This window comes from Salarias fasciatus, chromosome 20 (genome assembly GCF_902148845.1).
Source record: "Salarias fasciatus chromosome 20, fSalaFa1.1, whole genome shotgun sequence".
In the NCBI taxonomy this organism is placed as follows: domain Eukaryota; kingdom Metazoa; phylum Chordata; class Actinopteri; order Blenniiformes; family Blenniidae; genus Salarias; species Salarias fasciatus.
Window position 1 is genome coordinate 23,018,889 of NC_043764.1, and position 23,143 is coordinate 23,042,031.

At 45.8% G+C, this 23,143-nt stretch overlaps 2 protein-coding genes across 2 annotated transcripts in view; one reads left to right on the plus strand and one right to left on the minus strand.

The window, feature by feature from the left end:
- The window catches only part of LOC115408633 (rho-related GTP-binding protein RhoA-D), a 644,285-nt gene that overhangs the window by 181,385 nt on the left and 439,757 nt on the right, over positions 1 to 23,143 (minus strand). The gene's annotated exons all lie outside the window — the stretch shown is intronic.
- LOC115408606 (potassium voltage-gated channel subfamily A member 3) lies at positions 8,044 to 11,615 on the plus strand. Its single transcript, XM_030119450.1, has one exon. The coding sequence runs from the start codon at positions 8,285 to 8,287 to the stop codon at positions 9,878 to 9,880; it is 1,596 nt and encodes a 531-aa protein (XP_029975310.1). The 5' UTR covers positions 8,044 to 8,284; the 3' UTR covers positions 9,881 to 11,615.

Here is a 23,143-nt window from a genome sequence, read left to right on the forward strand (position 1 = left end):
AAATATGTGTATTTCTGCTGGTGTTGCAATTTAACTCCAATTATGCAAATATAATATAATACAATGAAAGCTTAAATAAAATCACTTTTAATGACTTTAGATTTGATGGCAAGTCATTTCAACAACAGTGGCCCACCTGGGAAAAAGAGCGAACCCACCCAGTGAGCATTATGCAAATGAGAGTAAACTGTCATTTAAAAAATCCTGCATTACCATAAGGTTAGTTATGTGACCTTCTGCTCAGAGGGATTAACACTTACTTCATGAATAACTTACAGGACCTCAACACACAAATTCATGCAAGGAACAGATAGAAAAACTGCTGACGCGAGACCACGAGGACGGAGCTCAGCCACAAGTGGTTTGATGGGAGGACAGACGAAGACGAGACGACACCGTTCACCGAGGATGGACTGCTTCAGAGAGGCAGCAGGGGCCGTCCAAGGGTGTGTGTGTGTGTGTGTGTGTGTGTGTGTGTGTGCGTGCGTGTGTGTGTCCTCATTTTACTGTCTCCCAGAGATCCCAGACCCGAGAGTCCATCACACAGGTTCTATCATCAGAATGTTTTACATATTCTGAAAATAGGTCACATGTAGCTTTATGGCCGAGGTCACCACCCAGTTCAGGTCAGAGGTTAAAGGTCAAGTAGCACTTAACTGTTGTGAGATGAGTGTAAGAGGTTAGTGAACACATGACAATTAACGGGCCTCATAAATAATGCCGTGTGTGTGTGTGTGTGTGTGTGTGTGTGTGCATGCTTGAGATGTGTTCCCTATTGACTTATTGCATCTGCCTCCGCAGAGCTTTGAAAAGCTATTGGACCTCCCATGGCACGATTACTGATTCCCCCACCGCCCCGCTGCCCCACCCACCCGTCACTGCCCCCTGGGGCTCGAACACCCTCCTATTCCCCTTTCATCTGTCTGTAAGGCTCACGGCGGGGGGGAGACACGGAGGAGAGACATGGTAATGGGGTTGATGGGTGGCCGCCGATGGAAGCCGCCGCTCCTTGAAGATTCCTACGAAGCCTTGATATCACATCAGCCTAGATGACCTCTGAGCTGACCTCTGAGCTGACCTCTGAGCTGACCTCTGAGCTGACCTCTCCACTGACGCCGCGGCCGCGGTAAAAACCCCAAGGTTAGCCTGACACAGTATTTGTGCTTGACTGAGCAATATGCGGATTTCTGATGTTAAGTCACCTTCACATCGTCACAGCTGGAATGTCGACCTGACCCACACGTTTGTTGAGTTTGAACTATCAACATGTTCACTCCACACATCCTTGTCATATTCACAGTAATGAGGCTTTACAGAATTTACAGAATAATTATGCAAATCTACAGCATTTCCCTTTTTTCTTCCACAGCATGATCAAAGCTGCTGAAGCCGGAGTGTTTCATACTCAATGGCAGAACTCCAAAACGGAAAAGATCAGAATGTTAACATTATTGTTGTTGTGAATATTTCATCATGCATGTTTTTGCTCTTGCATTTTTTTTTCCAAATTAAAATTTCACTGCACTTTTTAAACTTCACTCCTGACCTCCCGACTTGCATTTTCTATTCTCCAATTCTGTGTGTTTAAACACAGAGTATCTCGCAGTCTCCATGTGTCCAGTGTTGCACCGCCGCTTCACGGTTTAGTGGCTCCGTATTGCGGAGCATTAAATATTCCGTCCTCATCATGTGAAGGTCACATGACAGTTTCAGTGTAAACCATCTGTGAATCTTTGCTCAACCTGTTTGCTCTCAGATTAGTGTGGAAGCAGTGTTCCTAAAATTAACTTATCTTTCGTTGCATTCCTATCGATCTGGACTCGAACGAGGGGTTTTCCCACCGTGAGACAAATGCGCTAACCGCTGCACCACCGTGCTGCCTCTGGTGATATAACCATTGATTGTGTTGTGTTATCAACCTGTTCCTTAGAAAACACACTCCCAGCGTACATGCGATCCAAAATCAACAGTTAATCGTCGCTGTGCCAACTCAAGGAGGAAATGTACTCTGCGGAGTGGAGGGCAGAAGGCCTCGGTGGATGCACAGGCATATTTTTCACCGCATGCACGAACAACCATCTGGACCAACTGGGGCCGGAGCAGCTTCCTGGGCAGAGCCTTGATGGAGAGACGTGGTCGGACAGCAGCGCAGAGAGAGCACTATGAGAAACAAAGATAAACTGTAAACACAGATGGGCACAAACATGATCCAGTTATAAAAATATCAGCTCTCGAATGGACTGCTAGGAACTGCCGACTCATTCCGACTATCAGAATCAAGACTTTTGATAATAAACACTGAAATGATCAAAATCAAACCATATGAGTAATGCTGACCTGAAAGGAAATACAATTAAAACATAATATCGTGAAAAACAATGGATTATGTCTTCAAATGAAAGAGCGAAATGCTGTAAAAAACAAAAAAACAAAAAGGGAGGCACAAGAAGAATATTAGGTGTGGAAAAGGATGAGTAGAGGTGAGAGACATGGAGGGAGAGAAGATGATGTGAGAAATTAAAGTGTGAGCAATGTCAGCTCGGAGAGGAGGAGGAGGAGGAAGAGGAGGAGGAGGGGATGGAAATGTGATGCTTCTGTATAATCCCTTCCACAAACACGGCTTTCCCCGGTTCCTCACGACCACCGCGGCCGCGGGAGAGGGCAGGCAGACGCCGGAGGACGTCTCCTGCGTTACAATGTCAAGTAACTGTCATGTAAATGCAGCTGTTAAGCAGCTGCTGCTGTGGCTGTACTTCTCATTTATTCCGATGCTTCAAGTATAAGAATCAGATTTGGTTTGTAAAGCAGGGTTTAACTGGGGCAGAACACAAAGACAAACATTCTAATTAATAGATAATCACAAAGGCTTTATAATTCATCAAAGTCCTTGGTGGTCTCCAGAGCTTGGGTATGGATAACATGATGAAGGCCTGAGTTCAGTCAGATTCAGCCTTGGTGTGGGTTTTGTTTTGTGTGTGTGTGTGTGTGTGTGTTTGTGTCCTCATTCTGAGCAGACGTGAAGGTGATGGCTGGTGTGTGAAGCAGGGAAGCCCCCTCTCTTCTGCCGATTGACTCTGCTGGGATTGTATCCATTATGCATACATATCGCCTGCTGCTACATCTTCATATTTATGACACTTCAGTCATGCTGGAAATCTCCAGAAACCCGAACTGGATCTAATTCTGCCAGGAAAGCAGATGCCCTGCAAATGGCCAACTGGGTTTGCAGACAGTATAAAAGCACCGCCGAGTAAAGACCCGACTGTTTCTTTCCTGTTCTTGTGCAGCCATGTTGGTCCACATGCATGGCTTGTTTATGTCTTCGTCTCCAGTCACCGTGCGCGCGCCACCGTCGGGTTCAGACAAAAACAAAGTGCCACCGCCAGCTGAGCGTCAGACGGAGTTCCTCCTCCATCCTCGCTCTTTGTCCTGCATCCTCTCGTCCGTTGCTGGGGTTACAGCGGGACCTGTGCGGCTCCTCGCCAGTCAGGCTTTGTTCTGCAGATGACCGTGGCCTCGCTCCCCTCTCCGCTTCTCCGCCCGTCTACCTCCTCCCAGTCTCTGTCATATGCAGATGCACGCCAGCCCTGACATCTATAGTTATGCTAATATGACCAGTAAATTAATTAATACACACACACACACACACACACACACACACACACCGACACGCACACACAGGTGCTGTGTCCATATGGACCTGCTCCTAATTTGCAAATATTCAGCTCACAGCTCCCCTGAGTGCTCCGGCTGTTTATGTGGCTGTGAATCGGAACGGGTGTGAGAGAACGGTGAGGACGAGTGACAGGCTGAGAAAAAGGAAGATAAACTTGTGAAAAAAAAACAATGCCCTCTGTTTACTGCTTGTTCTTTTTTTGTTGTTTTGTTTTACATAATAGTGGGTTTTGGTTATCTGGGGATGACTGTGATTTCATATTGTTGCTACATCTCACAAAACATGCCCTTGTATAAAATGGAACAGTTAATTAGTTCATTTTTAAAAAATTGTGGATGGGTGGGAGTGAGGGTGTCTGCTGCAGATATTTTAGGAAAAGTCTCGTCACAAATATCTTCCCCATGCATATATGAGTCTAAGCTCTACAGAGCTGCTGTGTGCCTGTCAGCTCTGCCTTTAACACCTTGCAGGAAGGAACACTGGGCTTAGAAAGCTTCCTGTCTGGACACTGGACTTCCTGAGCACCACACTCTTTACACTTCAACTATCAGCGCCAACAAAACCACATTCAGCAACCTGTACTTTACCTGAAGAGTCCAGACCATTGGAGAACCCTGATCTCGGTGCAGGAACGGCGATAGTGGAGAGCTTTAAATTCCTCAGTGCCAACATCAGGGCTGACCTCAGCAGGCATGTAGCATCAGGTCCAGCAGGGGGGAACAGGAAATAGCTGCGTGAGGTGGTGAGAGCGGCTGAGCACATAAACACAAGACATTCACACCGAAAAAAAAGCATGAGTGAAAAAATAACAACATTCAGTTTGTTATCTTTAGGTATAAACTCGACATTAGTTTCTCTCTTTTTCCAGGAGATATCTCTGTGAAAAAAAGGCTGCTGTGGATCCCTCGCAAAAGATCTGAAGCAGCCCAGTTTCTCAAGTGTAACCAGATGTCTCAAACCTCAGCCAGCAGCGCTCGTCTTCCGACAAAATGACCCACTTCCCCCCCCTCACATGCTCTTTGGGCCCATTTCAATGCCTTTCAGTGGAGCCACATTCCAGTTTGAAGCATTCTAGTGTGCTGTGCAAGGTAGCCTAATTTCGTAGGTTAATAAGGGAGTTGGGGTGGTCCTATATTTAACACAGAGAGTGGAAACCACATTAAAAGGCCCTTTGGCTGTCCCTGAGCTGTTTCCCTGTAGACTGACTGGCCCTTTTAATATAAAACCGCTTCAATGTGGCCTCAATAGGAAAACAAGGTCTGCACTAAATGCAACCGAGCTGTAATATGAAATATCACTGTCAGACATGCATGGAGCTGTCAGAAAGTTAACATTCACCATGCACCGCAACAGATTTCCTTTCCCTGCAACTCTTATCTTGATCTCCGTTTCCAGCCCCTCCATTCCCCCAATAGAGGGCTCTGCTTCCAGCGCAGCCTAAATAACACACTCAGCTTCCAAAATATTGACTTAACTCTTTCAGTCTCGGAAAAATTGAAAGCACCTCATGCGTCCAAATATAAAAAAAATATATAACTAATAAAGTGTCAGTACAATAATAAAAGCTGAAGCGTTTTGTTTAAAACTGGATAAGAATTGTGGTGTAAGATCCAAACTATGCATCATATTTCTATATGGATTGAGATTAATAATATGAAAAATATTACAGCTCATCTGTGTGTATTACTAAAGTGTAGCTTCCTGTCTTGTTTTTCTCCAGGCTGGTGGGAAATGTGAAATACTAATTGGTTTGGTATCGGACCACAGTCGGTGTCCCCCAGTGGCAATAAGAAAGGCGACCGATAGCCGGTGTCGCTTTAGGCGAGTGACGAGTTAAATAGATCTGATAAACCTGCATGCAAATGAGAGTTTCCTCCAGAGGACTGTGAGTGTTTGTGTTTGTGTGTGTGTGTGTAGCCCTGGCGGGTCTGGATGTGTCAGACTGGGTGTTGCCACAGAGTGCCCATGTTGATGGGAGACTTCTCAGATTAGTCCAGTCATCCAATCCTGATTTAATTTAATCTGGAGGAAGCAGATGTTCATGAGCGCCAAACAAAGTCATCCCTCACAATTAGCCCGAGGTCTCTCCCCTCCTCTTTTCCTCCCTTTGGTGTTTTCGTTCCTGCCACTTGTTGATCCGCCATGACTCTCTCTCTCTCTCTCTCTCTCTGTGTAGTGTGTGTGTTTATCTTGTGAAGTAGTGAGTATAAAGGTAAAAACACAGAGTAAACATCTGCGAGGTCAGCTCTGTTAGAGACATCAGAGAGACAGGCTGGAAGAGAGCTGCTAGAAAGCTTAATGGCTCTCAGCTGAGCAGATTCATCTTAGTTATCAGTCATCTTTCTGCTTCCATCTCAGCTCACATGTCCGCCCACCCACCCACACCCACATCCACACAAACACACTCAGGAATACACACACAGACACACACGTGTGGTTGAGAACTTTCTATTTTTAACATTTATCCAGAGGAGCACTTGTTAGAAGAAGAAAGGACAAACACGACGTCCCCACCCCAGGAGACTGCCCTCATTTCTCCTGACCTTGTGAAGGGATCCTTTTCAGTCCCAAACCTTTTTCCAGACCGCATCATGTGGAGGTGGAACCACAGTGCAGATGGTCAAGTTGATATTTAGTAACAACTCTGAATAACAAGCAGTCTCTGTGTAAATAGGTCAAGATTATTTTGCCAATTTTCTACCATTACCATCTTTCAAACTGAACAAAATGTCAAAGAAGAAAAAAAAAATCAAAGCAGGAAAATCAGGAGTGACCTCAGATCGAGATTGCAAAGCAAAATACTTCAAAACACTTTAATAGAATCAAATAGAAGTTGAGAGAATGGAAACTTCACCACAATTTCAGACAGATGAACATAAGAAGCGAGGAGAGAGGAAACTAGAGAAGGACGATAAGTAGGGCTTGAAGCTTGGATTACATCCACAATTAGTGTAGAATGAAACTAAAGCACTCAAAACAAATGTTTAATCCAGTTAAGCTTTGTATCATATTTAATCAACAAACACACTTTTTTTCTATTTGGCAAAATTTTCAGAACTACATGAGAAGCACTCAGGTCACAACATGAACACAAAAGCAAACAACAGAAACTTTTTTGAGTCACTGATGTTTGAAACGGTTGAATGATTGTGCCAAATTGTTGTCCTTTCGAACCAACTGTTGTTTAGTTATATGACGTGATTCAAGTTTAGTCTGTTAAAAGTGTGTGTGTGTTAATACAAATTAGTTGTTTTGACCAGAAAAAGTTGTACAAAATTAAAGGATTCTTGGCCTCTTGCCACTTTAAGCCCACTTCAGCACCCCGGACAGCAACTCTCCCAGAGGTGCCCATTTAAGACGCCTCTGGAATTGAACTCACCAGTCTTATAAGAAACATCTGGAGCAACTATGCTGAGAAAAAATGTTTAAATGATTGTGCTTGAATAGATACTATATTTCTTGTAATGTACCAAAGCTTAATTCTAACCAATATGCACTTTTTGGTGATATCAATCAGACAGTCTGTCTGGTTAGTTTTAGGCATGACAATGAATGAAATAAATGTGAAAGTGGGTTTTGATAATCCATGAATGTAAAAACTGGCCACGTTTCAAGACAGGAAAGGCAGGGGGGGATTACTCCCTCTGTGGTTCTTCCTGTGTGATTATCTGATGAAATCAGTCACAGAACCGACGCTGCTGCTGTACTGTAGCTGCCCTTTTGACATTGGCCATATTAGATCTTGAATATTGTATGAGGTTACAGTCCGTGTTGTACATAGTGAGTGATCTCACCGTTCATCTTTCTTTGTCACTTGTTTTCATGCAGGCACGCTGTATATGCATCGCTGTTCATGCAGCTGTTATTTACACATTTCCCCCTCCCTTTTCATATCGACCTGTGGGATTCCTCTCATTCTCTTTCCTGACCTTCACTTAAACATAATAGCCACTTAGGGACACAGACATCATTTATATCATGCCAGCTGTTAACTCTGTTTTGGTGCGTAATTGGAAAACTGTTGAATGTGACACAATATAGCATTTCAAAAATGCTTAACGTTGTTTTCATACATCTGAATTCGTGCCTTGTGCGAACAAAAGATGTCTCCAAAAATGTGACGCGTAATGGGTCTTTTCAGACAGACCCAGAGGGGGGAAAAACACGCTGGGGTGTATTTATACGCACACGATTTAAAAACGTCCTATCTTTGAGCAATGACCTTGTTTTAAAAGGAGACTGTTTGGACTCGGCAAAGTGTGTATGTGCCTCAGCGCGTGTCTACAAGACGGGGAGAGGGGCAGAGGGAGGCGGGCACGCCCAACACGACGGTGTTGGATGACGCCCGTGCGTTGCTTTTTCTGTATAACGGTGCGCCCTGCGATTGGCGGAGGATGGTGAAAGGTACCCAGCGCCGGCGCGCCGTGGGCGGGTGGAGCGCCTGTTTATAAACCCAGATCTCTCCCTGTGGGCGGGAACAGCAACAGTAGGGAGTGAAAGTGGGAGAACGAAGGAGGAGAGTGAGGGAGACGTGGAGGAGACAGGGCTGTGGCGGCGGCGGCTGTGGTTGACCGGGGTACGCAGAGGGGGCGAGGCGGCCGCCCCTGTATGCGTCTTCAACCGCGCATGGACGACCACCTCAGCCTCCTGCAATCACCCCCGCCAAGCACAACCAAAACCCGGGGCGACAACCTGGTGAACCACGGATACACCGAGTCTGAGGCCGACGTGATGACGGTGGTGGCGTGTGACAACATGCTGGAGGAGTCGGCGGCTCTGCCGGGCCACCACTCTCTGGACCGGTACGAGCCGGACCACGAGTGCTGCGAGCGGGTGGTCATCAACATCTCAGGGTTACGCTTTGAGACGCAGCTCAAGACTCTCTCGCAGTTCCCGGAGACGCTGCTGGGGGACCCCAAGAAGAGGATGAGATACTTTGATCCTCTCAGGAACGAATACTTTTTCGATCGGAACCGACCCAGCTTTGATGCCATACTCTACTACTACCAGTCCGGCGGGCGCATCAGGCGGCCCGTCAATGTGCCCATTGACATCTTCTCTGAGGAGATACGCTTCTACGAGCTGGGAGAGGAGGCGATGGAGAAGTTCAGGGAGGATGAGGGCTTCATCAAGGAGGAGGAGCGACCGCTGCCAGAAAATGAATTTCAGAGACAGGTGTGGCTGCTTTTTGAATACCCGGAGAGCTCCGGTCCCGCGCGGGGGATAGCGATAGTGTCCGTGCTGGTCATCCTCATCTCCATTGTCATCTTCTGCTTAGAGACACTGCCGGAGTTCAAGGACGAGAACAGGGACCTGATCACCATTGCGCCCGTGATAAACGGCACACTCCCATATTTCATTAGCCCCTTCTCAGACCCGTTCTTTGTGGTGGAGACGCTGTGCATCATCTGGTTCTCCTTCGAGCTGCTGGTGCGCTTCTTTGCATGCCCGAGTAAAGCCACGTTCTCCAAAAACATCATGAACATCATTGACATTGTGGCCATCATCCCCTATTTCATCACTCTCGGCACGGAGCTGGCGGAGAGGCAGGGGAACGGACAGCAGGCCATGTCATTAGCCATTCTGCGCGTTATTAGACTTGTCCGGGTGTTTCGCATCTTCAAACTCTCGCGTCACTCCAAGGGGCTGCAAATTTTAGGGCAGACTCTGAAAGCCAGCATGCGCGAGCTGGGCTTGCTCATCTTCTTCCTGTTCATCGGCGTGATCCTCTTCTCCAGCGCCGTTTACTTCGCCGAGGCGGACGACCCAGATTCGGGTTTCAACAGCATTCCGGACGCGTTCTGGTGGGCTGTTGTCACGATGACCACCGTGGGCTACGGCGACATGCACCCCGTGACCATCGGGGGCAAAATCGTGGGGTCCCTGTGCGCGATCGCCGGGGTGCTGACAATTGCCCTGCCTGTGCCTGTCATCGTCTCCAATTTCAACTACTTCTATCACAGAGAGACGGATGGCGAGGAGCAGGCACAGTACCTGCACGTGGGCAGCTGTCAGCCTCTGGCGGACACGGAGGAGCTGAGGAAGGCTCGCTCCTCCTCCTCGCTCAGCAAGAGCGAGTATATGGTCATAGAGGAGCACGGGATCAACAGCGCGTTCAAGCAGCAGCCCAACTTCCCCACCACCACCCCCAGCAACTCCCAGAACTGCGTGAATATAAACAAAAAGATCTTCACCGACGTGTAGCCAGCTTTTAGAGTCACGAGCCCTGAGCGCAGGAAGTGGTGATGTGTCAACACGCAGCCGGACCTGTCGTTGCGCACCAGACGCGTGGAAGCAGCGGCAGCTCACATGAGGACAAAAACAGTAGAGGAGGAGAGAGAGAGAGAGGGAGCAGCCCTGTCTGTACAGAGACGCTACTTTGTGCTCCATTCAAAGAATCAGGATTTTTCATTTCAATGATATCAGTTCATGAAAATCTTTATGGTTGAGCAGAAACAGCTCCTTAAAGTATAAGGCCTATATTATTTTCCCGAGCAAAGGGATTGACCTGTTGTGCGTCGTGCAATAGTCAGTATGCTTATCACAACAGGTAGACATAGAAGCTTTACGACTGTGACAGATGAGTGTATACTACTCGAAAGTCGCTCACTTTGTATTAACATGCGTTATGAGTCGTGATCCGTCAGTCATAGCCTATGTATAATAATCAGAATCATTTAAATGTGTGTGTGTTCGAACACATGTAATGTCTGAAAACACATTTCAGCCTATATTATCTCAATTAGACCGTTTCGTGCTATGCCTTTATCGTGCGTTAAAGTCTAGTCCAAATGCTGTTGTCTTTATGAGAAGAATCCCGACAGTTTCCTCGATATGGACTGTTCTGGTAGGCTCTTTAGTGCGTAAAAGGCGCCATGTAAACACACACGGCAGTCCACTGCCAGCGTCTTGTCATCGTTGCAGGACGCACGTGAGAGAGGCACAGGTTGATCTCACGCGGGGAGACAGGTTGACCTGGACCCCCTCCGTTTTTGTTAAAAAAAATGAAAAGAAAAAAGATGACTGTCCCTATGAGCATTTTTGAGGAAACTATAGCTATAATTTAAATTACATATCAATAAAGACTTAGAACATTTGTGCCAATAACATGTATTTGTAATAAGCTGTATGGATCACATGTCCGGCTGCTTTAGGACGCCTGCAAACATCGTTTCAGATGTTTTCTGTTCATCGTCCTCTTAAATATGACCTGGGATTTCCGTCTTTGGCGAGAGGAAACGCACATGGAGGGCTTCGCGCATATAAACAGCGATCAGAGATGGAGCGTGCTTCTATTTGGACGTCTCAAATATAGCCCCGCTGTGATGTAGTCTCCATGGCGACGGTCGTTTCCTCGGTAACCCCAGTCACCGTTGCCATAGCACCCTTGTTTCCACAGTAACCCCCCCCCCCCCCCAGATGGATTGGAAGCAATATTGAAGATTTTCATCTCAAACAGGTTGTCTCCGGTCTCGAATGCGACTGTCTTGTCATTACGCGCTGCGTGCGTAAAACACGAACCCAAACACGTCCGGCGCCCCTGCAGGGAGTCAACGAGCTCACAGAGGCGGAAATCACGGAGGAGGGGAGGGCAGGGCTGTCTGGACCTCCCCTCCTGTGAAAGAACAGCTTATTGTCCCACACATATCAATTTGAGGAAACTTTATTGTTTCGCTGTGTAATAATAGAATCTGAATGCACTTATGCCAAACGTGAACAAAAATACCCTTTTGTAGGACTATTAAACTATACGAAAGCCTCCGGCAGTCTTCGTAGTAAACTGAAACCAAAAGAGGAATAATGCACAAAATGCTGTTCATTATTCACCCAACCATGAATTGGAATTTGCACCTTCCTGGGAGCATCGCCCACAAAGGGAAATTGGAAATCGGAGGTCTGTTTATTCTTTGTCCCAATGAACTGCCCCACAAATGAAAAAGATGGGAGGCGCAACAGTGAGCGGCGGCGCAAAGCCAGGAGAGGACAAAGGAGGAGCAGCAGCACGTGAGGAATTATGAATGGACTGGGAGCACATTATTGTCTGGCTGTCCCGGGTGCGCTACCGCGAGTGCCCAGCAGAGGCTGCTGTTCTCCCACTAACAGCGTTGGTAAGTGGCGAGCACTGACACGCTCCTGTCTCCTTCTGATATATTCCATGACCTCTAGCCATAAACCCAGTGTTTTCTCCATCTGTAGGTCTACGCGCACACACAATACCCAGAACTGTCAGAGTGTGTCCCCTAAAATTCCTGAAGCGATCATCTCTGATATTGCATGACACCAGATTAAAAGGCCAAGTCTGACGTTTTCTTTAACTTATTTATAATTGGCACCACATCAGGGGAGTTGTCGTAGTCTGTTTTACTCAAAATGGTTTAATCGGAGTTGTAGGTGAACGCGAGTCCACTTCTCTCACTCTGTGGAATGTAATTATTCACACGATGATGCTCCTGCTTTGTGCCCAGGTTGAGTTCACCTTCAGCTGACTTTGTGAAAGCATTAAAGAGCACCAGCAGCATGCCCACAGAGCCTGCCTGAGTGCTGCCCCCTGGCGGCCACCGCGCCCTGATGATTGGAACAGGTGGCTAATACCTGCTGAACTGCTGGGCCTCCAGATTTATGGCCAGATTTATGTCCCGTGTCCTCCCATGCTGTAGTCACCGTAACCCAAGCAGAGAGCAGAGTGTGAAGGGAATAAAAAAAAATTTTAACGGCCACTCAATCTATTTGTGAGGCTGCGGTTGCACTAAAATTTGTGTTTGTGAGCACACGAGAGCAGTAAAGCAGGATAAATATGTACAGCTCTCCCATCAGGGCTGTATGATAATTAGGGCAGTCTCATTCAGTGACAGACCCCAGGGGCAAAGTGGGAGGCCCTGCAGAATGACCTCTTCATCGATTATCCAATTCCTGTCCAATTCAACCCCTGACATTGGCCTTATATATTCTTCTGCGAAAAACCCCGTAACAGTTATCAGGTAAATGGGAAACTTATTCCTCGGATCTCATAAAATCTGGTATGAGGGAAAGCACTGATACATTGATTACTTAGAGATATATACTCCGGAGGAGACAGGAGCTACTTGTTTATCTTCTAACTAGATTGGCCTGTCTGGAAGCTATTCTCCTGGGCTCGGCCGCGATGGATTGTTCGAGACAAAAACACAAACAGCACACACGGCTGGGAGCTCATATTTTCAATTAGTAGCCGAAGAGACTCCCCACAGGTCAGCTCTTTCCTTTTTTCTGTACCTAAGTTTGAATGTTTTAGTTCACAGATGGCCGAACTCTGACCTCTGTGTGGGTCACAAAAGTTAATGATCATCACTGAAAGGCTAATTCTGACCAAGAACATCTACTGCATGGATTTCTGAGGATTTTGGAAGCTAATCACATGAGAAGAACTAACTGTATTTCTTTGATTTTGAATCAGTATTCGAGCATTTGATATCTCTACCTTAAAATAAACTTAGAGGAATCTGAATCGATCCCTGACTTGGTTATGGCAGTTCTCATTTACAGTGCAAAACTATTCATACCTCTTGATCTTTTAAATATTTTGTCACATTACAGCCACAAGTGTACAGGTATTTTACTGGATTTTTTTCTGTTTTGGACCAGCACAACATGGTGCATACAGAGAAGTGTGGAGCACTAAAGCATTCCTCCCCCCGGAGTCGATACTTTGTCGAGTCACCTTTAGCTGCATTCACAGCTGCAAGTCTCGTGGAGTATATGTCTCCACCAACTTTGCGCTTCTAGAGACATTTTTGCTCATTCTGCTTTACAAAATAGCACAATGGAGAGAATCTGTGAAAAAAAATTTTCAAGTCATGCCAGAGATTTTGGCTTGGATTAAGGTTTGGACTTTGAATTTCCATTCTGACAAATGAATATACTTTAACATGTCTGAACTGTTCAGTTGTAGCTCTGGTTGTGTGTTTCAGGTCGTTGTCCTGCTGGAAGAGAACCTCTGGCCCGGTCTCAAGTCTTTTGCAGACTCTAAAAAATTTCCTGTATTTGCCGTTTGATCTCCTCTGATGAATGAATGTGTAATTCTTTTTCCATTCTGTTAAATTAATCCTGCTTTAAACTCCTCAACAACTTTCTCCCTGACCTGTCTGAAGTGTTTCTTGTTCACAAACGTTCTCTATTGATCGTCTGAGGCCTTCACAGAGCAGTTGGATTCATACTGAGATTAGATTCCACACAGGTGGCTCTATCTGATGACTTGTGAAGTCTCTTGGTTGCACTGAATTTGTTTTCGGGGATGGATACTTTTGCACGTCACATATGTTCGTAAAAAAGAATTTGAATCCATGTATCATTGTTCTTCCACTACACAGCATGTCGTGTTGGTCAATCAAATTAAATCATCAAATAAAATACATTTAAATTCGTGGCTGTAATGTGACAAGGTGAGGAAAACTTCAAAAGGTTTCAAAATGTGTGAAAGTCATTGTGAATGATGCTTAAACAGGAGAAGCTAAAGTGATCAGCATCTCCACTCAGCAGCATCTCAATGCTGCTCAAGATTCACAGTTCTGGCTCGTGTTTCACTCACTCTGAAACCGATTTAGGTCTTCATATGAGTGATAATAAGACGAAAGGCAGAAGACCACTAAACTGCAACATTTATCAAAGAAGTCAGGCTTCTTTTTTAAAATTATCTCTCCATTTCTCCCATCTAAACTCTCTCTTTCTCTCTCTCTCTCTCTCTCTCTCTTGCTGTCTCTCTCTCTCAGGTCAAAGATGTTCATTTTCTGCTCAGACCTCCTGGAACCCCAATTAGACTGCCTCCCTCTGAGGTACATTTTCAGTATTTGATGAGGAGAGTTAAACGTGACATTCACCGGTAATGACTGGGAAAAGTTTTCTCATGTTTAAGCCGTTTAGACGAGCCATTAACCTGGACTGACCCCCCCTCTTTCTTCTTTTTTCCTTCAGGGCTGCAGTGACTCTGGTCTTCCTGTTGAGCCAGATGGGCCAATGTTAGGAGCTGAGCCCCCACCCCCCTAAACTGATAGTTCTTCCTCCCCTGCTGTGAACTGGCGCCCTCAAGCCTGGATTAACAAGTGGTGCCCAGCAATTCAAAATCCCCCCCCCCCTCTCCAGTTGGACCACCACTTAATCCAAAATGCAACCAGATACAGGCGGTTCTGTAGCTGCAGTCTCTGGACTGCGCCTGTTTTGGGAGTGGAAACACTGTGAATGGAGCCGTCACGGGATCGAAGGTGAAGAAGCGTCGAACATTCCTCAACTCTGCTTTTTTTATGTACAACACGAGGACACACATTCAGGAAGCGGCCAACAGTTTTGCAAAGCGTGTCTCACATTCCTGGAATTTCACGAGGACGCGTTTCTGCGTCTGCGTCTTCTGCAGAGCTGCGTCCGTCATGGACAATAACTGAGAAGCAACTTCAAAACTAAAGTGACAAAACCTAAGGCCATCTGCGAATTACAGATATGAAACTGTGACACAAATCAAAGACTGTTAGCCATATGCCTTTGTCCGCTCTGTGTGCTTTGTAATGCTAATATGTGAAACACACACCTCTGTGTGTGTCCCGGTTGCTGCTATTCCCTCGATGTATACACGGAGAACATTAAAAGAAACAAACCCATCCATGTACACACAGTCACACGTTCCTTTTTTTTTTTTTTTTTTTTTTTTCCCAGAGTGCACTCTTAATTTTTGGGAACGGGCAGGCTGTTGTATGTCAGTATTTGTTCTGTGTTATTTTGTGCCGTCTCAAACATGACCCATATAAAAGAGATTATGAGCTGTGCTGTCTTCATTTGAGAGCAGTTTGCTTTCACTCATGTCACCAAAATCATTTTATTCCTCTGAGCGGGTGGAGGGACTAGAGCCTGATTACATGTTGTGTGAACATGCAGCATGATATGATTCCCCATTTTTAGCACTACAAATCTAAGCTACATCTTTGCTTATAATTGATAAAGTTTGAATATAAAACATCTAAAAAATATTGCAACATTTCATATTTTTACATCAATTCTTTTTAAAGTAGGTCATAATGATCAAAATTCCATTTTTGGGGATTTAGTGAACAATAAAACAACTTTAACAATATCCTAAGTTTTTGAAACACACCTGTATGAGTGGATGTTGTGTGTACATTTCCTCTAAGAGCATATTGTGCTTGTTTTTTTTTCTCACATGCACATACATCTTAAAAAATTTAAATGAATTCAAAGTAGGCCCCAAAAAAAGTTTCTATCATTTCTGACGTAAAAAGTGCTTTTCACATGATCACATTACAACAGTTTGACTGTTTGCTTCCATATATTGATAATATAGTGTCGGCACAAAGAAAATTTGTGCCATTCATGAAGTGTTTCTCATGCCTTTATGTTGTGAACAATAAATCACAACAACATCAAGCAGAAACACCTGTAACAAGCAGGTGTGTGATTCCTGAGCACGTGTTGCCTCTTTAAAGGTGGAGAATGAATAAAGAGCACTTTTCTGTCTGACAGGTATAGATTTGTGTGTATGTGTGTGAGATGATTTGCCTCCTGTTGCCACACAGCTGCCCGCTGCCCGATCTGCAGGGCCGGACCTTAAACAGAGCCGAGCCGCAGTGGAAAACTTCATATCGCGTCTGTGCTGATGAAGTAAATATTAACATTCTAGCAGAGGTTCCCAGCAATCATACTGTCATAGGAACAAGCGTGCTTTAATATTTCACCGCGCCTCCTACCCACTCACTAATAAACACCGCCGCCCCCTCCGGCCTGTGTGGGTCGCACCGAAACAGAAGGATTTCCCCGTGTTTATCTCGGCCGCACGAGTTCGGCTTTGTGTCTTTTTCACCCCTCCAGGCATCACAGGCACATGACTCAAAGGTGTAACGCTGTATTTGAAATCGCTGCGATACCCGTGATGTCATCAGAGCACACCGCCAAACCCCGGCGCTACAGCAGGAAGTCTCCATGGTAACAAGGGAGGGTTGAGTGAAAGGCAGGCCGAGCTCCGTGCGGGAGCGCAGGAGGAATCACAAAGGCAGCTGATTACAGCTGTCTGTGTGGATGCTACACACACACACACACACACACACACACACACACACACACACACACACACACACACACACACACACACAGTCTTGTATTTCTATCCTTGTGGGGACCGTCCATTGACTCCCATTCATGTCTAGCCCCTAACCCTGACCCTTACCCTAACCCTAACCCACACCACAACAAAGCCTAACCCTAAAGAAATGTTTTTGCACTTTTACTTTTTTCAGTAACAACAACATGGTCAAGAAAACACTGTTTCTCCTACTTAGGACCGGAAAAAGGTCCCCACAAGGCACGTCGTTCCACGTTTTGCTATCCTTGTGGGGACATTTGGCCCCGACAAGGATAGAAATACAAGAACACACACACACACACACACACACACACACACACACACACACACACACACACACACACACACACACACACACAAAGTAAAATTGCAATCCTGGGTTGTTTTAAAGCAACACTTCTTACTTTTTGAGGAGGAAAAATACAGTTACTATGTGCTGCCAGCCACTGAGAAGTTTAAATCATACTAATTGCAATACTGCTCTACTATTCTGAGTAAGTGCAACGTAAATACATGCCTGTTTGTTTCATTTTCATGAATTCTCTCGCTTGATGTAAAGGAATATAACATTGTTCGCACACAATGTTTCCAAACTCTGAGGGAATATATGTGTTAATGTGTTATTTTGTGAAGATCTAATAATTTCGCATTTTTTGATGCACACACTTAACGTTGAGTTGATTAACATGCAACAGTAACAATACTTGCATTTGAGTTTTGTTCAATTTTTTATTAGCACTCTACCATGAGGTAGCATGAACAGTAGTAAAAAGTGAGCAGCTGAAGTGATGTTTGAGGCGTTGGGAGAGGACGCCGTCTGCGGGGTCTGCTCAGTGCGATGCCACATGAAGACTCTGCGATCGTGTTCTCGTCCACTCTGCGGGTGAAGCAGACGTCCATCGCTGAAAACAACCTCCAGCTCTGTCAGGAGGGGTGACAGGCCTTCCCCGACATGGACCACATGATCACCTTTCTCCCACCTTTAACCTCCACAGCGTCCAGAAGAACCGAATCCAGCAAAACCTTCTCACAGGTGTGTTGATCCTCTCTCCTTGAAGCACTGACCCGTTATTCCATTGATGCACAACTAAGAACATGAGTTCTGATCAAACTATGGCGTCATGAAAAGGGTTTTGGAGAACCCCAACAGCTGCTGACAGGTACAGTCAGCTCTGGCCTTTCCTGGTGGAGTTTTGAATTGAAACACTCAAACTGCGTCTGAACACTCGAGATATCGTCTTCATCATCTTTTTTTAAATATTTACTGTGTTCAAATATTTGTGTTCACACAACAAGCTGCTCTTTTGCATTGTGCTTCTGTCCATTTAACAAATGGAAAACTGTTCACTTGTTGTTGTTTTTCCTTTTGTCGTCAGAGAGAAACTGTGTGGGTCTCTAACTGTGAAATGCTCCAAACGGTCTCTGTGCAGCTGGTGCCAGGACTTCATCGGTTCTGAAGAGATGTCTTCATTTCTTTCTTTCTTTCTTTATTCATGTTGGCAGTGGAGAATACAATGTTTATGTGAAGAGTGGCGACACTCAGATTTCTTTTTTACAGCTGCAAAAGCGGCATCACAAATGCAAAAGGCGAAAAGTTCAACGCTAATGTTCACCATGAAGCTCTGCAGAGCTTCCTGTTGCAGGCCGGGATGCCCGTTCCCCAAAGGACCTTCAGTATTTGTTGCTGACGTGGGTGATCAGATTGAGCTCGCTTCCAAACCCAGACCTCCTGGAATCTGTGCGTGGAAGTGAGTCATTCGGATTAAAAGACCACTCATGATTCCTACACTAGTGCAGCAGAAAAACACACACACATGCATAAAACTGATTCAAAACAAAACACATAAAAGAAAACATCCTGAAAATTGTTTGATTCCTCTCCTCACGATCGATCTGGTTAAACAAGGGGTTTTGGCAAAGCATGCTTGAATTGCAAAAAGGTTCATTCAGTACTAAACTTTCGACACTTTACACTGCCAGCTATAAGTAGGAATATTTCTATTCTCAGACACATTTTCTGTCTTTGTGGCTCTCAGATGTGTGATACTGGAGCAGCAGGGCAGGGAGGGTGGGTTGCTAAGGAAGATGATGCTGTTGCTACTGCTTCCACAAAAATCTGATTATTTCTGGCTGCTGATTGGCTGACGGCTGCCGGTTTTCAGCCACAGGCGCGGCAGACAAGGCAGGGCTCCCCGACACATCCAGGCATATGTTGTGTACATATGACGATCAAACCTGCCAGAGAAATGCAGTTGTGCACGTGTGCGGTCGGAGGCCCGCAGAATACCTCACACTGGAGTCAGACGTTCAGGCTGTTAAAACCCAGATGTTGAGACACATTTTGTTTCCTTTTTTTTTTTTTTCCCACTGGCCATTAGAAGGAGTGATCCGATGCCAGTCATCTCAGCTTCTGCTGTCAAAACAAACAGACAGATGGTGAAGAGGGTGACAGTGTAATACACACACACAGAGAGAGAGAGAGAGAGAGAGAGAGAGAGAGAGAGAGAGAGAGAAAGAGAGAGAGAGAGAGAGAGAGAGAGAGAGAGAGAGAGAGAGAGAGGGAGTTGCTATTTTACTGGATGACTCATCACTTTGCCTCTGTGACCTTTAGCTGCTACCCTCTCCTCCTCTGTCGTCCCGTCCTTTCCCTTCATTTTCATTTTCGCCACACCTCTATCTGCATTTCCTGGGGTCTATGTCACCTTCCTGGCCATCTGCTCTATTAATACTCTCTTTGAGTCAAGTATATTTGCAGTTTGTGACATGACTGTGCATGCTCAGGCTGCCGCTGCTCCCCGCGCTGCCGCTGCTCTCGGGGGAGGTGTCGTCTTTTCCAGTGCTGTCTGGGATCACAGTGACTCCACAAGTTGCCGTATAGACAGGAGGATAGTGGATGCCTGTGGCCGCTAAACCGCAGTTCGCATACATTATCATTTAAGTGAACACTCCAGGCTGACAGCACTTAATAGTTGGCCAGAGTATCAAAAGAAAAATGATTTCCTTCATGACGCTGCAGGTTTTGCAGACATTTCCATCTCAGGCTCCCAAAACCTGCTCCGCAAAGGAAAAACCTCTGCATGTGGCATGGATGCAGTGAAACGTACATGCAAAAGAGATTATTTTTAAACTCCTCTCTTATCTACGAGCCATACCTCCAGATTAGCCGGGCCATTGATTTTCCTCTGTTTTCAAAGGCAGTGAAAACAACAGAAAGTGAAACCACAGCTCGAATCGATACCGGAGTACTCTACTCTGAAGGTGAAGACGTATCTCATCTGGAAGGCAGCAGTCATGATCAGCCCGGCTGCTTTCAACAGGCAGGTAGAGAACTCACAAGGTCAATTTCTAAATATAGAGAAACCTCAGCAGGCAGGGAGAGGGAGGAGCAGGGACACGAAATTAACAAAAAACAGTGATAAAGATGCTTGAAAAGTTGCTATTAGGTGATATTTTGTAGCCAACAAACCATCTTCAATTAGGAAATGCCAGCAGGAACTTTGCAGGTTCTGATCGCTGAACATTGGCATTTTATTTCACATGACAATAAAGCGGCTGGAACTTGGTGTGGCGGGGCAGTCGCGCTGCAGTTCCCCAGTGAGTGATCACCTGCTGCAGCATCGGTAGAGGTCAACCGGAACGCAGCTCCTCCCCTGCAGTCTGCTGTCACAAGTCGGACCAACACCCTCCGCGCTCCTTCACTTCGTCTCTTCCTCCCTTTCCCCCCTCGCTCGCTTCTCCATGTTCTGCTGCTAAAGGGCAGGGTGGAGATTTTTAGGGATGCAGGTCTGCTGAGTCACGCGCTGATAAGCAAACATCCCGATAGTCTGGCGCTTCATCACGACTCCACTTTTAACTGCAGTGTAGACATCAGCCATCAGATAACTGCACCTGCTGTCACGACGAACTGTGATTCCTAAAAATGTTTAAACGCCAGACGGAGACCTGTTTTTCTGGGTGGAGTCCACGATTGAACACAAAACAAAATCAATGGTCTTGCTCCACAGTTGACTCACCCTGAAGGTGAAAAGGAACCGGAGAAAGGCGTTTAAGACAGTTCAGGACGGCCGGGAGGCTTTTGGAAGTTAAGAATACCAGTAAATCATCGGGGCTGTTTGAAGTCCGGCGCTGACAGTTTGAGTCACATTCGCTTTTGTTCACCTTTAGTGAAACTGGCAGCTGTGAGAGTGTGACATGTTTGGCCTTAGTAGGACTCTCTGGGACGCTGGGACACCAGCTTCATGTTTTATTTGAAATATAGCGGAATTGTTGAATTAATTTAACAAAATACACAGTTATTTTTCAAACTGTGTCTTATATGATCTCGTCAAACCCCTCACCCATTTCTAGAAAGATCCAGGTGACTGCGACCTTCTCCCGATGAAGCGAGTATTGAAAATCAGGTACTTTTCTTTATACAATATTTAAAATGCAGAAGAATATTGAAAAGAAACACTGCAATAAATAGACGGCATGACTCACTCCTGTCTCATTCAAAACAATCTCAGATCCCATCTTCTACTCTAAGTGCCCTCTTCCCCATCCCGTGAGTAAAACCGTGTTATAGATAATTGCTGCAAATGCAGCGCTGGAAGATGAATCATTACACTACTGACACAAAGCCCTCAGTATTAGTGGCCGGGCTCTCAGCTGCCCTGCTTTTAGAAAGGTGCCCTGCTCATTTACATTCGGCGATGACAACGATCCCACAGTTCCCCACCATCAATCAGGCCGCTCATGTAAAAGTGTCAATAGCTCGGCACCGGGACCTTCATCCGGAGCGGCGAGCAGACCATCAGCTCAGTGCAGAATGAGCTACTGCAGCGGTCCCCGTGGCCCCATGTCATCATCTTCATCAGTGCTTTGGCACTTCGATTGGAGAAGGATAGCAGACCATGTTAAACTTGTCCTTGGGCGGTATAGAGATTGGCAGAGCACATGGGGGAGGATGTTCCTCATGTATTCACAAGGGAGCTGGGGAATCTCTCCCTCTCTCTCTCTCTCTCTCTCTTTCTCTCTCCCTTGTGTGCAGGCTTGCTCTCTGCCTGGAGACAGATCTGGGTTTTCACCTGGCCCACTTTCAAATAACTGAGAAATCCAGGAGGTGAGAAAAGACTATTTGTAGGAGGAAAAAAAACCCCCCAGAACACAGCAGATAATTTCACTGTATGATAATAACTGTCAGACTGAGGAGACTTTTGTCATGTTTGTGAGTGCATTGAGAGCTTTTAGTCTCAGATCGGAGCACAACACAGTGTGCTCAATAGGTCTGGGTAGTAATTAGTGGAGATGTAGTGTACAGTTCTGTGAATGGCCAGAGCCGAAGAGCAACACAGCAAATGAGAATCCCAACCTAAAGAACACATAACATCCTCAGTTTGGCCATAGTATTTAGAATAAATCAAACCCTCTTATATTTTGATGAAAATCATGGAAATGTATCCAGAAAGAGGGATTATGATCCAGGACTCAACACTAACAGGGCAAACAGGAGAAAAATAGTCACACAATCACATTTATTTTTATTTAGTGTCACCAATTCACCTCACTGAGTGAATATAGGAAACCCATTCACACACTTCCTGTTCGCCACTGAAAAACGTGCCAGAGCAACTTATTCAGTCTTACTCATCACAAATTCCCCTCGGCTGTGGATCAGATACTTTAACTAACAACATTTCAGAGCAATCGGACCACCATATGTCCGCCATGCCACATCAGGAATGGTTTCAGCCTCTCCTGAGAGGCGCATCGTGTTTGTTGGAAAACATTTCCACGCCGTGGCGCGCGATGCTTCCTCTTTAATGTGAGCAGTGAGGACAGGAGCGTCGGGGAAGGAGGGGGGGCTGGCGGAGGGATGGGGCGAGGCGCGCGAGAAGCTTTTAGTATGCGCTGCAATGCCCAACTGCAGCCCACGCGCCTCAACTATGGTGAATTATGGTGAAATATGAGAGACACGGGAAGAGCCGGCAGCTCCAAAACAGTTAGTCCTGATGAGATGACACACCCGCCGGACAGATTAGTCAAATAAGGGAAGAAGGACAGAGATGAAGGCACGGACGAACGACCTGAAGGCACCTTTTGAGAGAAGACACTTTGGATAAAAAAACAAAAACAAAAAAAACAAAAAACCAAATCAAACATACATGCGCCTGCACACCAAGAGAACCGCGGTGAATTCCTGCATGCCATCCTCTGAAATAATGCTGTGGTCCGACAGAGAATGCTGTGCTGCTGTTTTGTTTTTAGTGCATGGAGACTGGCTGTGGCTGTCCATGATCCACGCAGGATAGGGCTGCAAATGGCTTTGAGCATGTCTGGCACCTGTCCCTGTTAGTGGAAAAAAAAAAAAA